At 41.5% G+C, this 23,990-nt stretch overlaps 1 protein-coding gene across 1 annotated transcript; it reads left to right on the forward strand.

The window, feature by feature from the left end:
* Window positions 1-5,665: 5,665 nt before the first annotated feature.
* Window positions 5,666-22,337, forward strand: TECR (trans-2,3-enoyl-CoA reductase). Its single transcript, XM_035902863.1, has 13 exons — window positions 5,666-5,678; window positions 9,358-9,440; window positions 9,930-9,981; window positions 10,321-10,365; window positions 11,671-11,774; window positions 13,766-13,881; window positions 14,000-14,105; window positions 18,608-18,680; window positions 18,768-18,811; window positions 20,204-20,261; window positions 20,978-21,066; window positions 22,065-22,110; window positions 22,210-22,337. The coding sequence occupies exons 1-13, from the start codon at window positions 5,666-5,668 to the stop codon at window positions 22,335-22,337; spliced, it is 957 nt and encodes a 318-aa protein (XP_035758756.1).
* The last annotated feature ends 1,653 nt before the right edge of the window (window positions 22,338-23,990 follow it).

Below are 23,990 nucleotides of genomic sequence, written 5' to 3' on the forward strand. Positions count from 1 at the left end.
CTGCCTTGCCGGGGAAAGAAAAAACCAGCCAGATGGAGTTCACTACAGTCAGCTCAGAAAGCGCAGGGTAACGTGCACCTGGGGAGTGTGAAGGCTGACATAATCTCGTCAATTTACACAAACAGCCGCACCAACTCTTTGCTAGAATTAGGCTGGCTAATAGAAAAATTCTTGAGAGCGGCTTGTATCAGAGAAACAGGTCGGTACGAGCTAAATGGCAGCAATCCCGAATGTGTTTCTGCAGGCTTACACTTCGGTTTCTCCGGCACGACTCGCCTGAAAATGAACGCAGTTCCTCTCCCCTTGCAAAATACAAACCAATTCTTGTTATAACATTAACGGGGTCTAAAACAATCTGGAAGGCAGCTGCTCCTCAAGTTACTTACCGGGACCTAAGAGTTCAGATTTTGCTTTTCAAAGCTATAAAAGTGTTTTGGCTGCCACTAGTAATTCAGGAAAATAAGCCGTCTCTAGCTCTTGAGGGCCCGAGGCAGGCACCTGCACTGTGCCTTTTCCCCTGCCATGGTGACTTCCCTGTTTTTTAGGAAAAACAACCAAACTTTTCACTGCCTCCTGCTTTTGTACCCATGTCCCAAACCCGTGCGAGATCCAAACACATGTATTACCCTCCCAAACGTCTTCAGTCATTGTCTGGTCTGCAGGTTTGCTCTTCTGCCTTAGCCGTACTGAACCTGCAAATAGAACTTGTTGCTAGAAGACCTCAAAAGCACAGACATCATTAATGTTACCTGACTGTACAGGCAAGAGACACAAGGAAGTGGAATGACCTGCTCCATCTTGCTAGGCAGAACAATAGCAGCAGAGTCCTAAATCAAGATCCTGTGTCTAAGCAACATTAATCCAAACTCGGAATGCCTCATGAATTTACACGTCAGCTGTGTGTGTCTTAGTCCTTTTCTCTGTACAGCAGATAATGGGTGGAAATGTTTCCCTAGCTCGTCCAGCGTGTGTCTGAGCTGACCCGGGGTGTAGGATGGGGACAAAGAGCGCTGAGCAGTGCTGTTGCCTATCACTTTCTGCACTGTTCTCCCCTTGGCTTTCTGTTACAAAGTCAATGAATTTGCATTCTGGGTTGCATTTCCCCACCAGGCATTCAAAACTGAGCTATCAGAAGAGAGCAGGGAAGTGTCCCACCTCTCCCAGTGCTTCTGGGGGGGCGGTGGTAGAAGTCTCTACTGGTGTTACAAACGTTGGCGTTCCCCGTTTGAGGTACTGTATGGTTCTGTACTTTTCCCTGTACATCTCTCAACCATTCACTCTTCTGTGATGCTTCCTTATAAGAATCATGAAGCACTTCCCTTCCTTTTCTTTATGAGAGTCTTCCTCAGCCAGCTAAAGACAGAAACACTTAAAAAAATAGGCAACGTTGTATCAAAGTGACTATTAAGAAGCCAGTGGCAGGCAAATCCAGCTTTGGAAGTACCTTTAACTCCTTTTGAATTGGCTGTGTTCAAACTTAGTACCAAAAATTATCAGCAACCACCTAATTAAGCCAAAATACGCTGGACCTAATGGATGGACAGCAGAGAAACCAGGGTGGCTGAGTGGTTTCCCTCTGCTTACGAGATGTCTGAATCGGAAGTGATAGCGAAGTCAGGTTGCTGTACTCCTAGACCTATGTCTCGACGGCTGCCTCTACATTTCTAATTCTGTAATGATGCTGCAATAGGTCTTGTTTCCTTCAGGTATTGGTATGATTCTCATTTCTCCTCTGCTTTATCACTAATAGCTCAGGAGAAGCTTAGCAAGAACAACTACAGTTTAAAGAAATATATGCATACATGAAAGTACTGCACCCGATAATTTGAGGAGATTCACCTCCAAACGTGTAGAGATTTATAACAGAGACTTGTAGCTAGGTAATTAATATTCTCTAGGAGTGCTCATTTCTCCAAATTGATTACAGAACAACTCTTCTGACCTTAGATGGGTTTCAGAGCGTATGATACAGTTCATCCTAAAAGTGCCTGCTTTTCTCCTTCCCATACAAAGTGTCTATGCTCAGATGTAAACGTCTGTAGCGGAGAGCTCCGAAGTTAGGCTAATGAATTCTACCCTGTCTTTCCACGTGACAGGTTTAGGTCTTCAAAAGCATTTCGTATAAAGAAAATAGTACGGCGCTCTGACGTCCTAGAGGAAGGATACTTGAACAAAGACACTCACACTGTAGAAAATGGGCATCCTAAAAGCCGCAGTTGTACTTTTGCTTCCTTAACTGGTTCGGTTGGGAAGTGCCTTTTATGAGCAGTGATAACCAAAAATGTTTTGGAGTCTTCACTCCCTGAGGATAGATTGAACTGACATATGCGGTACAGTCTAAAAGCAATAATGTACTGGCCCCCCTCGCTGGCATTTAAAGTTTCTCCCCCTTCTGACTGATGAAAACCCCCTGAATGCGAGGGGGGGTGACTGCTGCCTTGCTGGCATTGCTGAGATGTCACAGCTCCTGTTACAAAGGTTTCTCCCACTCAGAGCTATGCTGCCTAAAGCCTCATCAAGTAAGAGCACTGAGAGCAAGTGCCAAAAGCAGGACTGCAGAGGATTTTAAGATTCTGTATCCTCCAAGAGTTGCCTGAAGAAGACAAGGCTACACACGAGATATTTAAGCAGCCATTTAAAGGGACACTGCTGAAAATTGCCCTGCTGTTTGAAGGCATCTGCCCCGTTTTCACAGGTAACACGTAAGATGATTATCACAGAAAAATATGAGATGATAGGGAAAAACATTCTCCCTATCTCTTCCCTCACCACTTCTCCACACACTTACCAGCGCTTTCTACACTCACTTGTGCTGCTTCACTTAAAAGACAGCAATTTGTCCTTCTTCTCTATGGAGCTTGAGAGAGAAACTTTTAATTTTTATATAGGAAAATATGATAATAAAGCATTACTTGGCAGGAAGTACCTCGGGCTACTCAGAATCTGACAGCTACGTTTGAAATCAAAAGTCTTATTTTAGAAAAAATAATGGTCGTCTTTGAAGTATATTTGAAAAAATTAATACAAATCTTGTGAGTTCACCTGTCAGTATAAGGCCTCTGAACTTCCCAGGGCTTCCGGTCTTCCTGCCTGGTCAAAAGAGAACAGACCCATCCTTCATTCCTCTAGGTAAAAAAAAAAAAAAAGGAAAAATTCTCTCTCTCTTTTGTCTCTTCGGTTCCATGTCAGAAGCATATGCTGGATGTCCATTTTGACATCCATCCACCAAATGATCCATGAAGAGTGGTAATGGAACTATAGATACTGAAGTTCAACATTGCAAATCACGGTGCTGATGCAAAGAAACGATGGCGATTTCACAAAGAATTTATAAACCTCTTCTACCTGAATATTGTCACTGCAGAAAATAGTCACCATAAGCTCAGGCCCCGAGGCAATGAATATTCTCTTGCACATGGAAAAGGCTACGCAGTGGTGTTGAAAAACCTGATGTCTACTTAGTGTTGAGTGAAAGCTGGCTTAGGTTCTCAGCTGGAGCTGCTCCAGGCTGCTTCATAGTGACAGCGATACTCGGGGAATGATGTGACTCTTCAGTATGCCTGGGAAATTGGCAATGGGCGGCTCCGTGTTAGCCAGTGTAAGTAAATACCCACTGAGTCAGTATTAGCTCGTGCAGGTTCCTTTCCCATCTTGTGTATCCTCCTGGAAGATGTCATGCTAGGAAAAGCTGGACAGCTTTCGAGAGCCAGAATTCACTGCGAAAGCACAAATCTCTAACAGCTCTTCCATTTTGTGAAAAATAAACCAGCCTCCCGCTCCAAGGGAATACACCTTCCTTTTCCTTCCCGACCATTCTTACATGGACTTATTTTATCCCCTGTCAACTATATAAATGGATTTGTCTTTCTGAAGGATGACCGTGTGTAGCTCTACACCTGTTAACCATCCTCAGGTCCAGGTCCACAAAGCGACTTGGCCTTCAGGTTAGGCGCCCAGCTCCAAGAGTGGGCATGACAGTTTGGTTACGGTATCCAAGCTTACTTCACTGTGTGGTATAAGCAGTGCTTGAAGCAGCCCAGAGACACAGGAATTCAGGATTTTTCTTCGATAGGAGACTGCCCTTTTCATGTCCTCTCCTACCTGTAGTTTTTGGTCTCTCTTGAAGCCTTTATTCCTTACTTGGTGGCCCGAGCCTTCTATGGGAGGTGTGGGGAATGGCAGAAGACAGTCTAAAGTAATTTTCCCACTTCCTGGCAGTGTGTCTAGGCATTACATATAAAGCACAAAGAACTAGATCATCTCCTTTGCTGACAGTTTAGTTTCATTCAGAAATAATCTAAAAGCTGTGCATTGTGCTGCCCTTGGGATAAAGATGCTTTCTGGATCAAGGTTCCCAAGGATTTAGACGCAAGCATGCCTGTCTAACGAGTCTGAAACAGGTGGAAGAAATAAAAATGTACTGAGTTTCAGCACAGTTCAGACAGTGGTTCTTGTTGGCTCACGTAGGAGCAGAACGTAGGAAGCTGAGGACTAAGTACCTGGTGTGTGTCTTGTGAACCTCCAAATGTTAGACATCTAAATTCTACAAAAGTGAAATTTAATTGTATAAAACCTGTTGAGTCTGGGTGTCACTGTATCTCCTCTCTATACACAGTGAAATGATGTAATAAGATTCTAGTCTCATGGCTCTAGTGAGAATATGAAATATGAGCCACTTGCTTCACAGAAGTAAGGCTTTACTTAGCTGGACTGCTTCTTACAGAATAAGGCGCAGCACTCCACAGGTAAGACGCTGAAATTCCGCTTTGGGCTTAAACATTTGCCTTGGTTCTGCTTTGGGAATTCCTCACGCAGCATGTGGCTGAGCTATGGAGCTCCCCGCCTCAGGACACTGTGCGTGCAAAAAGTTTACCCAGGTTTAAAAGGCTAAGTGGATAAACTAATTGAGGAAAAATCCATGAAAAGCTATTAGATACAAAGGCAGCACTTCTGGTGCAGGAAAGTTGCAGTCTCTGTGTCTGTCTCCTCCCTTCCCCCAGTCACTACGTTCTTGCCCTGTTTTATTACTTTTTCTGAGTCGCCTGCTGCTGGCTGTATCAAAGAGATACCCTTCTAGATGGATCCTTAGACTCATCCTCTGCAACAGTTTGTAGGTTCCTGCGCGAGGGGAATTGCAGACTGAAAGTCATTTGTAGCAGCAGCAGGAGCAGCACAAACATAGTTTTTAGTGTAAGTACACTTACAGCAGTTTCCCTTTGGCTTATTAACTCTATTGACTTCAAGAAAGTTATTCCCGATACGCCCTAGCGTGAGATCACACGAAGGCATGCTTGCTTCCTTCAGGAACAACACGGTATACCAGAAAGGTCTATGGAGATAGAGAAAATGACTAATTCCAGAGGAAAAAGAAGATGTTTAGAAAGATGTAATTAGGACTGAGGCAACCACTGGATTTTTTTTAGTGTTAAATTCAAGGAACCTGACTTATGTAAGCACTCTAATAATTCAGGGAGAATTAATTCAGTCTGCATTACTCTTTCTCGGGCTGGTTGGTTCCTAGACTGTAAAATAAGCATTTTTTTTTACTGAGTAATTTCAAAAGAAATCAATACAATATATGCTTATGTCAGTGCTCACAAAATCTCACTCAGCTACGGTTTACTGAATCTGCTGAGTACAAATGGCTGCAAATAAAACTTCCGACATGCACAGACATGGTAAGTGTGTCAGTATTTCCATAATAGTTGTCACATAATTTTGGAAGATCTGTTGATCCTTAAGCATTTGATATGGCTTTAAGCTGTGGGAATTTGATCTACTATATTTTTGTAATTCTATTGAAGGGACCCTGCATCTTAAAAATTATTTTTTAAACAGTTTGCTCAACTGTTCTTCCCCTATGAATAAGCTTTTCCCCCTTTTATTCCCCCCCCCCTTTTTTTTCTGAATAAAACAGTTGAATGTACTTTTTTCTGCTTATATCATATATTGATTATTCTCTGCCCTCAACCTGTTCTAAACAATATTAATCAAGAAATTTTCTGGTTTTTTGTCTTCTAAACATTGCAGATGTCTAAACATCTTCTAAACATTCTAAATTTATCTTCTAAACATGGAAGATATGTATTTGTAGTCACTTATAAAAGAGTTTTAATATAGCTTTCTTGCACAAATCTGCCTAAGTTCTACTTGAAGCAGTTTTACAGCAGCTGCAATTTAAAATACCTTTACAAATTCACCAATAAGTGGACTGTAAGTCATACTGCACAAATGCAAGCCAACAGTCAGTGTCCTATCATGCTAAATGCTTTGAAAACATAGAGAAATTCAAGTTCTCAGAGCCAAACAATTTACGTTTGAAAGGGATGATACCCATCAGTAAGTGTTCCAAGAAGGGAGTGCTGGGTATCCAAAAACTGTTGCCAACCAATGCATTAACTGACCTGGTGCTGCGGCTGAAGACTGGAAGCACCGTGTTCAGTGCTACGTGGGCCCATGTGATTGGCCGTCATGTTCAGAAAAGATAACATTTCTTGTCTTGGATCAGGCTTTTCTGTCCCTTCTGCAGGGAACATCTGAATGCTGGGGGGGAGGGGGGTTCTGACACAGCTAAGAGGTGTGATAATTAGAGGAAACAGTCACCTTGTTTTCACACTGTCTTCACACAACTTTCTATGGGCTTGCAGTGGAATCTAAAGCTGTTCCTACGTCCATCTTTCTGAAAAGGGAAAGAATGTTTGATATTTGCTTAGATCTTGAAAGTAACTAACTGACATGTTTGAAGTTCAGGAATGGGTGCCCAAAACCAATATAGAAACACTGAATAATTTAGGTTGCAAGGGACTTCTGGAAGTCATGTAGTCCAGCTCCTGCTCAAAGCAGGTACAACCTGATCAAATGGCATTGAGTCTTGTCCAGTCCAGTCTTAAATACCTCCAAGGATGGAGATTCCACATCTTCTCCAGGCAACTTGTTCCAATGTTTGGCCAAGCTCATGGTGAAAAAATGCCCTTGTATCTGAGTGGATTTTCCCATATTGCAACTAGTGTCCATTGCCTCTCACCACTATCGCTGTGCACCTTCAAGAAGAGTCAGGATCCATCATCTCTTTAGACTCCTTTAAGGTATTTGGTTTGAAGCTGCGCCAGGGCAGGTTTAGGCTAGATATTAGGAAAAACTTCACCGAAAGGGTTGTCAGGCTCTGGAATGGGCTGCCCAGGGAGGTGGTCGAGTCCTCCTCCCTGGAGGTATTTAAAAGAAGGATAGATGAGGTGCTTAGGGACAGGGTTTAGTGGTGGGATGGCAGGGTTAGGTTAAAGGTTGGACTCGATGATCTCAAAGGGCTTTTCCAACCAAAGTGATTCTGTGATTCTATGATTCTAAATGGGCCAGTGCAGGCAGGTATGTCAGGTTGGCACTTCAAAGAGTCATGCTGGAATGGAACCAAGTAACTCTACAGAAGATCCTGGATGATGTGTTTGTTTGTTTTCCACACTGATTCCAAAGGTTCACAGAAGTACCTAAATTTCTGTGCAGCCACTCCCATGAAAACCACAGAGCAAAAGAAAATGCTCTATGATTTTCAGTCTCGCTTTGTGCGTAATGAGAATAAGCCAACTAAAAGAGTGTAGGCAGCAGAAAAATATCCAAAGCCCTCTGTAATTGGCCTGGAGAAGATTTTTCTAATACAGCCACTGAAGGCCATAGACTAAAACTGCCCCTGGGGGATTCTGAGCCAATATGTGTTTGCTGGGAGTGGGTACAGAACGGGGAGGAGACGGCTAACGCTGTGGGCCCTGCTGCGGTCTGTAGGACAGCCCAGTGGTATTCACTGACCCAAGAGCCTTGAGATGCACCAAAGGTTTCCATAACCCTTAGAGCAACTTGGCATCAGAAGGGACAAATAAAATGGTTTACAGCCCCCCCCCCCCAGTACTTGTTCTGTGGACTGCAGGAGTCCGAACGCTGTATTTCAAGAATACAGCCCTTTCTGGGAAGGGAATCCCCTTCATTTGCTTTCCGATGGAGGTGTCCCGCAAACAGAGACATTAAAACTTGAAATTTGCGTTATTTCAAATATGAAAAATGAAGGGGAAACATACAATGTCCCAGTAATCTATCACACATTCGTTAGGTATCACAAGGGAGGAAAAGCGCTTACCTCCCTCAATGTCACACTTAGAGCTTACAATGCATGACTAGAAAATATCACTGCATTCATGTTCCTTGTGGAGATCAGATCTGATACTTGTGGCTGGAGCTGAAGTGCTCCATTGCTGCACCAACAGAGAAAGAACAATCTGGGACGAGTAAAAGAAGGCAATAAGATACTTTAACCAAGTGATCTCTTCAAAGCAGCCCTATTAGAAAGACACTGGACTGTGACTCCTATTTTTAGTAAGGAATCATATTTAATGTCTAATGTTAATCTGTCCTCTTGGCCAGTTAATACCAAACATAATTAATGCTAGATGTTTGTTTAAAAAAAACAACGACGAACTCTTTTGGTACTAGGTAATGATAGTCCCAGTCATTTAGCGTGAGAGATAAGCTTTGAACTTTCACTCTTAGCTATACCACAAAGTTCCATTACAAAGTGTTTGAGGAGAACAAATGAAATTAAACCACCATCGCTGTATTTTAGGTTTTGCTGGGCTTTGAAGCGTCTGGGGACTTTTCTGCTTGGCTGTTGATTAAAATCATAACCTTTCGCCAAAGTGCCATTTGATCACGGAAATAAACTGCTCTTTCCTTTTCAGAGCTGTAGCTAAACCACTGCTTGGAATATTAAAATGCAAATATGTGGTTACTAACACAGGTGATCTGAGAGGCAGGAGTAACACTGAATGTTCCTGTAACAACCTCTTAAGGATTTGTGAAGTCCAGATCTTTAGCTACATCTGTTCATTATGTCCGCCAGTATTTTCCGCTCTTTACGATTCAAATATTCTGGGAACAGTGCACATTAATCTTCAAGCTGTATGCACTCAGAATATTTACTTACATGCATATATCTGCACATTTAATTTTTTTCCTCAAACTGTTTAGTTTTACAAATCATAAAAATTCTGTTCCTTAGTGATTCCTGTGAAACTTCTCTATCCCTTATTTGTTCCTTTTGCCCTAGCATAAGAAAATAGCCCAGACCAATGTGTTTTGATCAATCACTTAGCTACTTCTGCTTCTGAATATATCCAGGGAGACAATTTACTTGGCAGGAATATTTTGTTTTTGCAAGTTGAGTGCTTTGAGAACCTGGCTACGACTAAGGCTGTCTCTTGAGCACATTGGCAGTGTTTTTATCACAGGCCACAGATCAGAGGAAAACGGTGTCTCCCTCTGAACAATGACTGTGAATTTGGGAATCAACTAAGAGTTTGGAGATTATTTAACCAGTAATTAGTAATTATCATTTTGTGTCCTATCAGGTGGAAATCCTTGATTGGAAGACAAAGAAACAGCTATGCTTCCTAGATAAGGTAAAACAAAAATCTGTTTAAAATGCTAGGTGGCTATTTAAAAATGACTAACTTCTCTTAAGTAAACATAATGTTTATGAAGGGCCTTTCATCTCCTGCTAGCCTTTCTTTGGCCACCGAAGAGGCAACAATTACACATGCTTCATACTGACCACAGAGTGCTTCAACCCTTTTCCAGAAGGAGCTTCTGGGCAAAGAGCAGAGCTTCGGCTGCTTCACTGAGATGGTGCCAGTTGTGCCTTACTCACTCATATGCTGTCAAACTGTCACTGCTGTTGTAGTAACTCTTGATCACTGCTAGAGAAGCTGCCTCTGAAACAGATGCCGCAAACTGTCCTCCCTTTTCCCCGAAAGAAGTGCTTTGAATCCATCTGTAAGAAAGTTGCACTTTTGCATTGCTTGGGTCGCATTTCTACTTGCATAGTCTCACACCTAGTACTTGTCTTTCAAAATCTGCATCTTACATATACCATATTTTTTGTTGCCTAGGTGGAACCAAATGCCACAATTAGAGAGATCAGACTGATGTTCCATAAATTATGTGAGTACAATTTTTGCAGCAGTTCACATCACATCAGAATATCCAGTATATAAATAGGAGAAAATGACATAATTTGAAATTTGTGATGTACACACACATAATGCAAAGTAACCTGCACATGAATGCGCTCACAGTGAGATTTCAGTATTGGTTTTTTATGCTATCCTGATACACCTTTGTATTTTTATTTCTGCTGCATAATTTCTCACAGATATTCACGTTGAATAAATAGTCCTAAAAATCTTTAACTAAATCTTACCTTGTTGTGTTGCATTCATTATAATAGTGGATGATCTAAAACAAATGTTGTATATCACACAATTCTGTATGGTCTTACAGATCCTCGGTGGTATCCAGCAAGGCAGTCGATAAAACTTGATCCAAGTAAGTACTTGTGAGGACTGGAGTGACACGGCTCTGAGCAGGGGCCTGGCGTGGAAGGTGTACTTTGCATGGGTACTGCCTCTTAAGAATGAGTTTCTGGCTATGTTAATTAGCACTGTGAAGGCTGAAGAGAATCCAGAACAAATTTAATTCTTTGAAAGCGTTGAACAGAGTTCCACCCTTGTGCCTGGTGCTTGGTAATTAACTCAGGAGTCTGCACATTGTTCCGATGCACTTTCTAACTACTGAGCACTTTTGCTTTCAAGACAGGCAGCACAGAACCTAGATACTCATTTCCCTTAGCTGCGGTGAAATGATCTCCACAGCGATGCTCAGCTGGGAGTACTAAAAAGGGCTATGAGTTAGAGCTATCAATTCACATAATCCTCTGCTCTCAGGCAGGAATTACAGTTCTTTTGAGGTAAGCTAATGCAAAACACATTGCCATGGATGTAGGATTTGCTGACAAAGCTGATGCCAGCTGGCTGACTTCATTAATGCAGTTGTAGGTATTGCTGCTGGAAGCCTCTTAGTACATGGCCTGAGTGCGCAAAAGAAAGTCTAATTGCCAAACTGTGCTAATCCATCTCAGCATTCAGTACAAAATGTAGCACTTTCTTCTTTTGCATCCATTAAGCATAATTTTATTTTAAAAGTCCCTTGAAAGTATGCTGGTGAAGATTAGTTCATTGTGTAGAAACTGTCCATGGAAAACAGGAGTAAGAATATCTGATTTCCTTCTTCAAAGATCTACCTTGTCAGATTCCTCCATGGACTTATGTTGTGAGACTTGCTGTGAGATAATGTTGGCTTTCTGGAGATTCCCCTGCATCCAGGCGTTAAAAGCTTGAGTACTGGTCCTGTGGAGCCATCTCCTAGTGGGTTGGTTGGGAAAAAAGGAGACAATGAGAACCTCTGTATGATTCTGTTTGTCTGACGATGAGCAATGAGGAGAGGGGAAGAGAGAGGAGCGAGATGGAGGTGCAGCTAACGAGGAGGTCAGTGAGCTACGTTAAAAGGGCAGTGACCCACCAACAAATTCCACTGTAGCAGTGATGGCACAAGTCTACTAGACTAGGCAGGCACACAGGATTGAGAATTCTCCTAACTGTCTTGGTGTGAACAGAGGATCCAGGCTTGTATGTGATTACTGGGATAAATAAAAATTAAGTATAAACATTCTTAGTTTGTTTACTGACATTCCGATAAACCCACATCACATCAAAGAATCTCACAGACTGGTTAAAGCACGATACAAAGCTGACTTGAATTTCACTGAGATGTAATTACTTCTTTCCTTCTCAGAAGGAAAGTCCCTGAGGGATGAGGAAATCCTGCAGCACCTCCCTGTTGGCACAACTGCTACTCTATACTTTAAAGATTTAGGGCCACAGATAGGATGGACTACGGTGAGCTATGCATCAAGCCTAAGCCATTTTAATGGCTATTCTTCCATAATTAATCCTCACATCACTTTTTGTCTCTCTCCAATATTTCTGCATGATGCCTGCTCTGATAGTGGATGCAGGCAACGAATCCTCATTGCTTCAGTTCATTTAATCAGGGAAAGCAGTAACAGAATATTCTGAATGCCTAGTTCCCTGGGAGAGCAGCAGTGGAAAACTTGTTGCAGGGTAGATTGGCTCTACTGAACTAAGGTGCAGGTTCTCAAATGGATTTAGATGTCTACTGCAAAATCGCTAGGAACTGGGCGTCTAAATGCCTTTGAGGATCTGGTTCACAGGGCCTGCGTTACTCTCCTGACAAAGATCAGGATTATGCTCCTACGAGTTTGTCCTGCAAAGAGGCATGTGAGCAACTTCAATGTCAGTAACTGAAGTGACATGGCTGCCTCCCAGGATGCCAGTGGCAAGCTAATGACAGCTGGTCACTTCTGCAGTATCGGTAGCCATCCATAAAGACCTCACCTATTTACTGTCTTAGCTCGAATGCAAATCTTGCCACAACTCACCTGGCAGGCGACCCAGCACTGCTGTTGATGCAGTGAGGTGGCCAATGACCCTTCCAGCTCTTCATGAGGTCCACAAAGCATGTCACACTAGTTCTAACAAAACAGCACAGCATGAGGGGAACAGTGCCCTGTAATTTAAAGGCACATTTACCATTTCTTAGCTGCGAGACATTAATAAAGTCTTGTGTCAATGACAAATAGCAAAGACAACATACATAGGACTTACTTAAAATAAAAAAAAAGTCCTGCAAGACTGAATCTTTACATCATTACTTTGGATGCAACACTGATAAATCAGGCAGCTGTTACGCAATCCAAAACCCAGTAAGACCCAGTAAGGCAAACTTCTATGGCAGTGTGGACTCCAAGACACATAAGCATTAATACATAACGACGTATCACAGTGCAGAGTAACACCAGACTTCTGCCATACCATACTCTTTCCTTTACCTTCTGCTCTCCCTACCCTTCAAGCTACTTCATTCAAAAGTAAGCTAAGAAATACTTCAGTCTTGTGAAATAAAAGACAAACTTCTTATCTGCAATCAAATCCAATCTTTGCCAGAGAAAATGCTGAGTGCTACAGAAGTTGATGACACAACTTTTCTGCATGTCAAAATAACTCTAAATACATTAGAAAACAGTGGTTGGTTTGGTTAGGTTTGGTTTTTTGACAGACGTACAATCAATTTCCCTTCTTTCTCCATAAATGAGGGATGGGCCTACCTTCCTCGCTTACAGAAGTGCGGAAAATTCAACTGTTGTTTGGTCCAAAGTTAACTTCAATTTAAAGTGATGTTCCTAAGAAATACAGACCTATCTGAAATGAAACGAAGTTAGGTAATAGATTCTTTGGTTTCCTCTCTTTTTTTTTTTTCTTTGTGTTCAAATTAAAGATTGAACATAGAATGAATTATTGTTTCCTGGGACATCTGCTGTGCTAACTGTTCATACAGATGGTGTCACCTGTGAACACGTACAAGCTGTGTTTCCAGTTCAAACAAAATTCATTCATTACCAACAAAGCTCCTCTTTTTCAAGATACATTCTTCACCAAATGTCATTGTAACCCAAAATAACGCCACAGTTTTTGAGGGCAAGAGGAGGGCGAGAGCTGCATAAATGTAACATGCATGCCTATTTACCATGATCTCTGGGCTGCCGTGATTCTTTCTTCATACCCGTACTGTGTCAGCTGCATTGGCAATGGCTGTTTGTATGCAACCGAGGCAAATGCATTGCAAAATGTTTACATGCATGTCTACCACTTCCATAGCCCAAGCCCAAACCTGCTGTTCCCTCCCCGCCTCTCTAAACGCCACCCTGGGGCAGTGGAGGTGTTTATCCCACTGCATTAGTTGTCACAAAGAAACCAAAGCAAAGCCATCATCTAATTCAGCTGTCTAATTTTTTTCTCTCTTTTTGCAGGTATTTTTGATAGAATATACAGGTCCATTGTTCATCTATTTTCTGTTTTATTTCCGCATGCCTTTTGTCTATGGACTGGATGAGAGGTTTACATCAAGCCCGCATCCAGTAGTTAAGTAAGTCTGTTTGCAGGCTTGAGCAGTATTTCTTGTTAGCATTGTAGTCTTATTCCAAATGTCTTGCCACACTTGTTTTTTTAAGCACTCTTAAATGCTTTTGTCTTGCTGTTTCTAGCTTGGCATGTATCTGCCATTCTTTCCACTACATCAAAAGGTTGATTGAAACAGTATTTGTTCATCGGTTCTCCCATGGGACTATGCCACTGAGGAATATTGTGAAGGTAAATTGTGTCAGAATCTATCCATAGCCCCCCTTACAAATCCAACCTCGCCAACCTATGCTCTGCCTCTGCAGCATGGAGTTTTTGGTGTGGCTTTTGTAGTAATGCACAGCAAATCTCACCCATAAACCTGTAGTTCTTTCAAAAGACTTCTTAATGTCGCTATTGTATAACCCACATGTTGCCCTACTGTTATGCATGTTATACTATTCTCATTGCTCTCTTAGAATTTTAAATTTTTAAAAATTTAGAATTTATTTTTTTTTAACCCTTCCTTTTCACTCAGCTAGCTCCTTGGGCGTTAAGGTTTCAGTAACGATGTTAACTTTTTAAGGTAGCACAGGCAGGCACAATATTGGGAGGGATGCTTTTTTAAAAAAAAAAAATCTACTTTTTGTAACAGTCATTTTACATCTTCCTTTGCCCCTACCACTCTCTTTGCTGTTGAGCAGCTGTTCATTTACCTTAGATCCAGCACAAAGCAGCCTGGTTGTTCTGCATTTTCTTCTCCCTGATGTTACGGGTGCGGCTGTGGCACAGGGCAGCTGTTGAGGTGCGGACCCCCCATTTCCTAGATGGCTGCGGAGCAGCGCAGTGGGCGGCGTGGTTATGCACGGGCTGTAGTTCTGTTACAAATGTTTGCAGCAGAGTACACACCGGTATTCAAAAATGTGCTTTATACTCAGGAAGACATGAGATACCATCTACAACTGGAAAAGCGTATAGAGTAGTATCTGCATCTGGGTATTTAATGTTTGGTATTTAGGCAGTCCCTTGGAATTTGCATTATGGCAGTGATACTCCCAGCAGCTGAAGCTCTACCTCGCGGCTGACTCCTTACAGCCCTGCGGTGGCTCTGGTAGTTGTGGTGACAGCTTCATGCTTTCTTAATGGAAGGAGGGTCTGTAATTGAGCGGCAGCCCTCAGAAAGAATCCTCCCTAGCAATTTACTGTGTTTTCTGCAGCAGAAGAGTGCAGGGGTTGTTCAAAGGCTAGCAGATCTCTTACAGACTTGTTCTTGACACAATAATAGCTTGTGTATGCTAAACTGAAGATAAATGAGCAACTTTACCTTGAAAATAATCTGTACAGTGTGATAAGTCTTCATTTTCTCTGACAACTACTCGGTCCTTTCCGACCATGCAGACTGTTCTTGCTAGAATTGACGTTTGTACCACTCATTCTGATCACTTCTGCTTTTCCACCTTCTCTGGTTGGTGGTACTTGTTTTCATTTGTAAAGTTGCTCGCAGTTGTTCTTCTACTCGCTTAGCAGTGCTTGGGTTTGATTTGCTTTTAGAATTTCATTGACTTTGGTGGTATTATTACTCCAGAATTGTGCCAGTGAGAAAAATATCCCATCCTCTTCCCTTTTTTTTCTCGCATACAGATGGCAGGAAAAGCTTCTTACTTTAAGTGACTGATCACGTACATAGCAGATATAGCCAGCTTATTTCCTAAGCGCAGTGGAGAGCTACCTTTAACAAGAGACACTTCAGTCTCAGTAAGCAGAGATCTGAGGCAGGAATTGATGAGATTTGTGATTTTCATCCTTTGCTTACCAACTGGAAATAGGAATAAATGATGCTGTAAAATGCTGCAGGGGTTCACCAAAAGCAGTTCATGCTACATGCTAACATAGTATAATTCTCTCTAAGATACATGATTTGTCTAGGCAATAGAAGGGTAGATTACCTGATTTATCTGGACTTAGTAAACAACTGGCTCAGGGTGAATAAGGTAGGGATGTATACAAAAATTGTGTGGGGATAAAGGAACTAAGCGAAGGAAAGGTGATGGTGGTTGTGCCAGCAAAGGCTCTGACAGACCTTTACTAACAGGGAGGTACCCGTGGAATTCCTCAAAGATTAGTCTCATGACTGGTCTTACTGAATATTTTCATGGGTGAAAAGAAGGGATATTGTCTCCTTCTATAAAGGCACCTGGAGGAAAGAAAACACTCGAGCTAAAGAAATACCATTTAAACCAGAAGATGATGTAATGAGACAAACAGAAGGGCACATGCCAGTCGTGAATAAACATAGGCAGGGCATTAAGAAATAGTTTTGATCACCATAGGGATCATTAATCGGAGTAGAAAAGACAAAAATCCTAACTATAACTTTGAAACTTGGGAGTATTATATTTATGGGATCCCTGCAATATCTGAACTTGATCCACAACATCTTTTTATAAGATATTGTTGTAAAGCTTTATTATGCACCTGGAATATGAAAGATTCACAGAAACAATTTCTTTCTTTCAAGTGAATTTATGAAGTCTGCATGTACCCTGCTGCTCCCATCTGAACCTCACTGGAGGCTTCTGTATGAGCAATAAGGCTTCTGGTGGCAGCTGGACATTTCTAGCGTTACCACTAAGGACCTTCGCAGTGGCAGACTCTGCTCATCTTAAAGCTCCTTTTCTTCTGACTGAGAAATATTCTTGCAGTAAATCATGTTCTTTGGATGAGTAGTGCTTGTTCGCTTTAATTACAGCATGTATTGTTGGGAGCTGAGCCATGATAATTTATTTATTTTATTTCACTTTACTGAAATCCATTGCCATATGATCCATCCTATGCCAAGCCCCAAAGTCAGGGAAAGCTTTTTCATAAGATGCCATGCTGAGATCAGAAGAAACTGTTTCCACCTAAATTTGTACAGCAGTTAGTAAACTCTAGGTGATGGTGGGAGAAGCTAGCGTTAGGGAGGAAGCAGTAGTTTCTGGGTAGGATACTAACTAGGTTGTTCCTCGCTGGAGTCATTCTTCTGGCTCTGCTGCTTTTCCTGGAGGAAAGGGAAGTCATCACAGGGAAGTTACTTAATCTCTCTGCCCTTTTGATCCACCTGGTCTGTAATTAGTGGTTAATAATTTGCTCTTTCTCACCAGTTATCTATTAATGTATAATCTCAGAGCAAGGACATACTATGTGCTTGTGTTACAGCATACCCAGTAGGGTGTCCATTTTGTCTGAGGTCTCTGGGTGCTTCAGTGGTTCAATTAACTCTGAAAAGCGGGTGGAAACGCAACAGAACGTTGGATAGAACCACTTGCAGCAGATGGGGGGGCTTACCCCTCACCAGCATTTTCAGAAAAATGCATGGTCAGACACTGCAGTCAGCTCGTGTGGGTTGCAGACGCTGAGGTAATCACTTTTGGGGGTATTATTGCTAGAAATGCAGTTCTGGTGTATACAGGGGAAAAAGGCTGCAAAAGTCAAAGGGAAAAAAAAAGGTAAACCAGTCAGGAAGAATGCAGCCTTGGATAAGAATTTTGGCTGTGTGAGCAGGAAAGGAAAGCTGTGAAGGAAAAAGCAGAAAGACCTAGAAACGTCTAAGGTACATGAACCTAGTGGAAGGCCAAGAAAAAAGCATCACCAGAAAAAGTATGAGGATCCGTGTTTTACTCAAGAGCAAAAATAGGAGGGAAGGAAAAAGAAGGGGGAGGAAAAGAGCAGGAGAAGTGGTGAAAGGAAGATGGAGAGCTCAGTTTTGGTCTTGCTGAAGTCCAGGTGATAACCAAACATGCCCTAAAACATTAAAAACTGAGGCACTAGGTTTGATAAAGGAAGAAATCTCAACTGGTGAGAGGCAAATTTCTGAGATGTCAATAAGGGTTGAAGTCTGTCTGCAAGAGGACGGCACCTAGAGGCGAGAGCATAGAGGAAGAAGAGGAGTGGGCCAAGAAAGGGCCTCTCTCCTACCTACAGATATAGGAGGGAGAAGATAACCTGCCACCAAGATGCTGAAGCAGCAATGAGGGTCAGAAGAAAAAACTGCAAGAGGTAGAGATTGTAATTGTGAGGGTTTTTTTTCATGGATGAAGGCTGTGAACAAGCTCTGAGACTGGTCAGGAGTGAGTCAGTGCAGCCTTTACTGACAGCTGTGTTACCAGAGTTCAGAGACTGGAAGCGGGATCACAGAAAAGCAAGGGCAGCAGCAGAAGGGACAAACTAAAGGTATTGCAGTGAAAGGGCAGGAGAAAGTGTCAGGCACGATGGCTTCAGGTAGGAAGAGTTAAAACATGGGAAAGAAAGAAAACTGATGGGGTGAAGGAGAAGAGGAAGGGCAAGAGATTGGGCAAAACAAAAATAATAAGCAGGGAAGAGAGCACAGTGCCCTAAATCCAGTTTTGCAAAGTCTCAGGGGTTAGCAAAACGAGCCTCTCTCTAACATACAGTCTGTATGGCACTTCATCTTCGCCCAAATGGCTCCCCAGACAAGATAGATTTGTTTTCAATAGTATGATCGTACTTTCTAAAACTGTTTATGAACTTAAAAGCTCCAACACATTTGAGAGAAAATTTTACTCCACGAGCACTACTTCCTTCCTGTTTTCTCCTGTTGTCTGCTCCCACCTTACCACACTTAGTATTGCCATTTTCTGTGGTATTATCAGCAATTTGAAGGATCAGCCCAATTCATTGTTAGCAGCGGTCCTTGCAGTGAATACTGGCCTAGAGGATTATACTAAAACAAAGAAAAATTCCCTGTTTTTCAGAACTGCTTGTATTACTGGGGATTTGCAGCCTGGCTTGCTTATTACATCAATCATCCTCTTTACACTCCTCCTTGTAAGTAGCAAAACAACCCTCGGTATCATTTAAGTACTTAAGTGTTTGTATATTAGTACTAATCACATGTAAACTTTTTTTTTGTAGCTTATGGAAAAAAACAGATAAATTTTGCTGTGATCATGTTTCTGGTAGGTTTGTTGCTCTTTTTATAAAAATGCTAAAACATGCTGCTTTATTTCTCATGTGGTATAGGGGAGGAGTGAGTAGGATGAGCAGATACTTAAAACTTGGGCACTTGGGATCTATTACTAAAGCTGACCACGTGCATGCAGAACAGATAAATCTGTCAGTTTTTAATGTGATCTTGTACAGAAGGGAAGATTTTGATTCGCATCCGTTCCAAGACCGGGATATTTATGGGATGCTGGGATGATCTCTCATAACCTTTAAAAGAATCCTGGAACTACCAGGTTGTGACACTGTGTTTAAAAGCCAGTGAGTTTGTTCTGTGAACTGTTTATTGAGTGTCAAGAATCACAAGAGATCATAAAACTCAAGAGGACTGGCCAGCTAAGAAAGTACACTGCTGATAATTTCCAGGGATAGAGGTTCATTTTGCTGGGCTTCAGAAATTTTTTACAACTTTCCTTATGAAGCAAAATTCCGAAGTCACTGTCTGTTCATTCTCACAGTTCCTAGGAACATTTCATACATACAGAAGCAACGTTAGTGTAGCCAACAAAGATGTACCCATTTTTCCTATGTATGCGTAACTTCTTTAGAACATCAGCTGTTCACTTGCTTTGAGAAACTAATCATCAGCGACTGCAGGATCTCAGAGCAGCTTCCCAGTATGAAAATTCTGTGAATTCATAATCTACTCCCATTTTATAGAGAGGCTACATAAGTGAAAGTATAGAGCTGGGAATAAGACTCAGGAGCTCTGACCACAAGTCATTTGCATTAATAGTTACGCTTTGCAGACACTGGAGGCTGTCCATAATCATATAAATGGGTCATTTCAATACACTTTCTGCATAATTGATTGGGGAAGCATTACTTAAAACCAGCAGAGGAAGCTGGGTCAATTATATTTCATGATTCATATCAATTATACTCTAGAGAAGAAAACTTAACTTAGAGTCCAACCCCTATCTTCCGTGGGATTTTAATAACTTTTGAGAAACCAAAACTATCCAAATCAATTTTGGGGTGTTTTTAAAGACATAAGAATAACCAAAAGATAAAGCAAGTATCTCCTGGATTTACTTTTATCCCCTTTGGTTTATTGCCTTTAGATCTCAGGGGGATTATGTAAGCAGTAAATTTGATCTTTTGGACACTGAGTCCGCATTTGCTGGCAAATATCATAAATAAATAACGCAGTATAATAGGGACTCGTGTTTGAACAAAGACATTCTATCCTCCTGTCAGACAGCAATCTTGGTTAAGGATATTTATTATGTTTTTAATAGGTTCTTTTCCTTTCTCTTTTTTAAACTACCCCAGGAAATACCAAAAGGAAGAAGAGTAAATAGAAGGGAAGCACATTTTTAATTCTGCCATGCTTTTTCTTGCAGCTGTGTGAAGCTGGAAATTTTTCCATTCATGTTGCACTCAGTGACCTCCGGAGAAATGGTAAAAACTGCATTATCATTTTTCACTTTTGCACAGCCATTCAGTACTTCCACAGTTACTCTACCTCACGAAAGACCTGATCCTGGAGGGCGTTGATACTCGCCAGCTGACTGCTGTGGGAGTGCAGGTTGCTCAGCAGTGTAAAGATTGGATTCTAGGGGAGATCAGACAGTGCAAGGAATCCAACACCAGGCTATTAAACAGCACTTCTTAACTTACTGTAGTTTTTATCAGTTAGGGCCAGCTTGTGTTGGGGGGAGCAGGTATCTTAGTCATGCTGGTAGCACAAAAGGAGACGGTGCTCATACAAGCTGGTAAGCAAGGGAAAGTCATTCCACTGGCTTCTACGGGAGCACAAGATCTCTGTGCAGGGCAGGGTTCCTTCAGCATGAGCCCAATGTCAGCTATGACTGCTAAAATCCCAGTCTGTGACAATCTGACTGAACCCTTGACTTCTAAATCTAAAACTTGAGGTGCCTCTTCTTACAGGAGTGACTGTGATCCAAAGCACACATAGATGACTTTCTAATGCCCAGAACATTTCCTCGCAGTTCTCCTATTCCTTCTTGTGGGTCCAGAGGACATCCTGTTTTCCTACATCCTGCTTGTCCCTCTGGCAGTGATGAGACACAGCAATAGGCAGATTTGGGTTGTCTTTATAGGAAATAATATATTTAGGAGTGTGAATATTTTGTGATTTGTTTTCTAATCTATAGGATCCAAAATCCGTAAGATCCCATATCCAACAAAGAATCCTTTCACATGGCTGTTTTTCTTTGTATCTTGCCCTAACTATACGTATGAGGTATGTATTTTCAAAGATGATGTTAAGATTTTAGTTGTGCTGAATATATTTTCATTTCTTTTGGAATGTTAAACATGGACTAAACCTCTGAAACAGTTCAACTTGATACATTTATTTCCCCTCCTCCCCTAAGCACCATGAAATCAGGTTGTGGCCAGGAGTATGTCTGTTCTTCCTCTCCTCCCTTGAGGTGGTACTTACGGGGCTAACCTGAACCAGGCAGCCCAGCCCCTGGGTGGCTTCAGGATGGCTGCTAGACAAGGGGGAGAGACATTTAAGGCAGTGCGAATTTTGCAGACAGGGAGCTTGCTACTGAACGTGTGTTGCAATGAGGGGATGGGGGCATCCGGTGGATTTATAATATAAAGGAGCCCAGGGATGTCACAGTACGCAGGAAGATAGCAGGCAGACGAATAGAAGATACTGTGGTAGGGAAAACAGGAAATAAGCCCAGGTCTTCTTCCCCATTTTCCTAAGTTATGCAGCCGCTTGTGTTGGTGGTGACTGCTTTAGAAGCTTGATTCAGTTTATCGCTTCACATTCCTTAATCAGGAGCCAAACTCCTGACTCAGTTCAAAACCAGTTAAAACCAGTGCAACTCAGTGTAAAATCCACAGAAGGACAGCATTGGGTTTTAGCTTCAGTGGAGATTAACAGCTGTTAATGAGCATTTGGCCTCAGACTACAGAAAGTTACCATTCCTAGCATTGATGGAGGTGTGACAAATACAAATTAGGCAGAGAAACGTAAAGGACACTATGTTGTAATGCTTAAAATTTTTGTCACGATGATAGCTATGGAAGCAAACGCGAAGGTTTTGTTTGTGATAAGAAGGCACTGCTCACCCTTTTAGCTAAAGGTTATTAACACTAGAAATTGGTCTGGCTGACCTTGGCTTTTTTATTCACCTATACTAGGACAAGGTTGTTTTTGATCAATAGAGACATAAATGCAAATGCTGTCACCAGAAATATTTTAAATTTCCTTGGCCAAAACAGGTGGGGACCTGGATCAGTTTCACTATCATGACTCAGTGTGTTCCAGGTGAGTAATGTTTTGGTACTTGACCCTGAAGTGATGTCAGCAACGAGAGTGTGTTTTTAATCTGACAATGAAACGTGTCCTTTTCTCCCTTCCTTCCAGTGGGGCTGTTCACCTTGCTTTGCTTCATTCAGATGACAATTTGGGCAAAGGATAAACACTGCACCTACCTACGAGAATTCAAGGATTATCCAAGTCTTCGAATGCCAATTATTCCCTTTTTGTTGTAAGAAAAAAAAGGTTTAATTTGAATATTGCAAGGAACTTCAAGAAGAAAAACTCATAAACCTCCTGCCAAATAAGTGAATTAATTTAAAGGATTTTGGTGCATGTTGAATCTCCACTGCTGAGGGAAATTGTACGCACCTGGAAGCTACACTTCGTTACATTCAAGAATTCTTAATGCAGAAGCACCTTCAACAAGTAAGGCTTCATTGCACAGCTGGTAGTCAAAAGCCCCTACAGCTCACTGTAGCCTGATTGACTGAGATTTTCCTGTACTAGTCTATTTAGATTGATGGATCAGAGATACTGAGAAGTCTGTGTTGAAAAGCAGCTCCAAATTTAGCGGTGGCGTTCTGCAAGACCTAAGTAGATTGGAACGAGGACATGCTACTAGAGAGCTCAGCTCAGCCAGCATGGCCAGCTGGCCTGAAGACAGTTGCATGATCCGCCTTCTTGGACTTGAAGAGAGTGTGCTGCCTGGAGGCAGGTGCTTTGTAACAAATAACATTACCAAAGAATATGAGTGGTTCCTGGAATAAAGAAATAGGCAATATCTCAAATACCTGATTTGGTAATTCGCCAAAAGAATCTGAAGTAAGAAGTATTTGTAGTATTTGTGGATGCAACGTCCTGTGTTGTTGGGTTTTTTTGTTTGTTCGTTTTTAGTCTTCTTCATTACTAAATTGCATACTAGTAAATAAGGTTCAGAAGATCTGATCTATGCTACATCTGTGATATTTGGCCCATTTTCACATAACAAGCCCTTATGATACTGAAGGACCTTTTACCTAGCATTTTATGTCAGCATTCTCTGAATAATTTTTAATACACTTTGTAAATACATGAAGCGGCTGCTAGTCCTCAGAATGCTAGCTCCCTTCCTATTTTCAGAGCCAGGGAGAAAAAATCAGCTACATTTTGGACTTCCTGTGTTTTCTTTTTCACAAGATGTTCAGTGGGACTTAGTTGGGTTTTGTGCAAATCTATTAAAAAAAAAAGACTATTGCAATCTGAATGACATTTTAAAGAAGCTATTTTAGAATATGAAGAGAATGCATAGATACTGTTTTGTTTCATGATTAATTTATTTATAATGGCTGTATAGAAAGATTTTTGCAACTATTTGTAAGGGTGAAATATGCAATAAATTCTAGACTATATTTTGAAATCAGTTGAAATAATTATGGCAAAAGAAGAAGACTACAGCTGGTTGCTGAAGGTTCATAATATTTTGTACAGTAAGAAGCAAGAATATCCGTATATAAAAAAAAAATCTACGTCAATTGAAGAAAAAAACCTAACAAAGCAAAAATACATGACCCAGATTTTATTTCTGTATAACATATCTTAGAGAAGATTTCTTAGAAATGGTTAGATCTGGTAGATAACTGAAGCAATATATCATTACGAATTTGTTTTCAGTGTTGTTATTTTCCACTAGTTTAACTGTGAACCAGAGAAAAAAGGGAAATGTCAAATGATTTCCCACTGAGTGCAGTGGGGAGTACAAGCAGGTTGAAATTTTCCTTCCGAGCACAGAGAAAGCACATCCCCTGTTCACACTTTACACCCACCTAAGGTCCAGTCACAGGAAAGAAGAAAAATCTGATCCTGTTTAGTAACAAAGATACCTTTCCAGGCCTCCATGAGAAAACAAA

This window comes from Egretta garzetta, unplaced genomic scaffold, assembly GCF_000687185.1.
Source record: "Egretta garzetta isolate BGI_Z169 unplaced genomic scaffold, ASM68718v1 scaffold149, whole genome shotgun sequence".
NCBI lineage: Eukaryota > Metazoa > Chordata > Aves > Pelecaniformes > Ardeidae > Egretta > Egretta garzetta.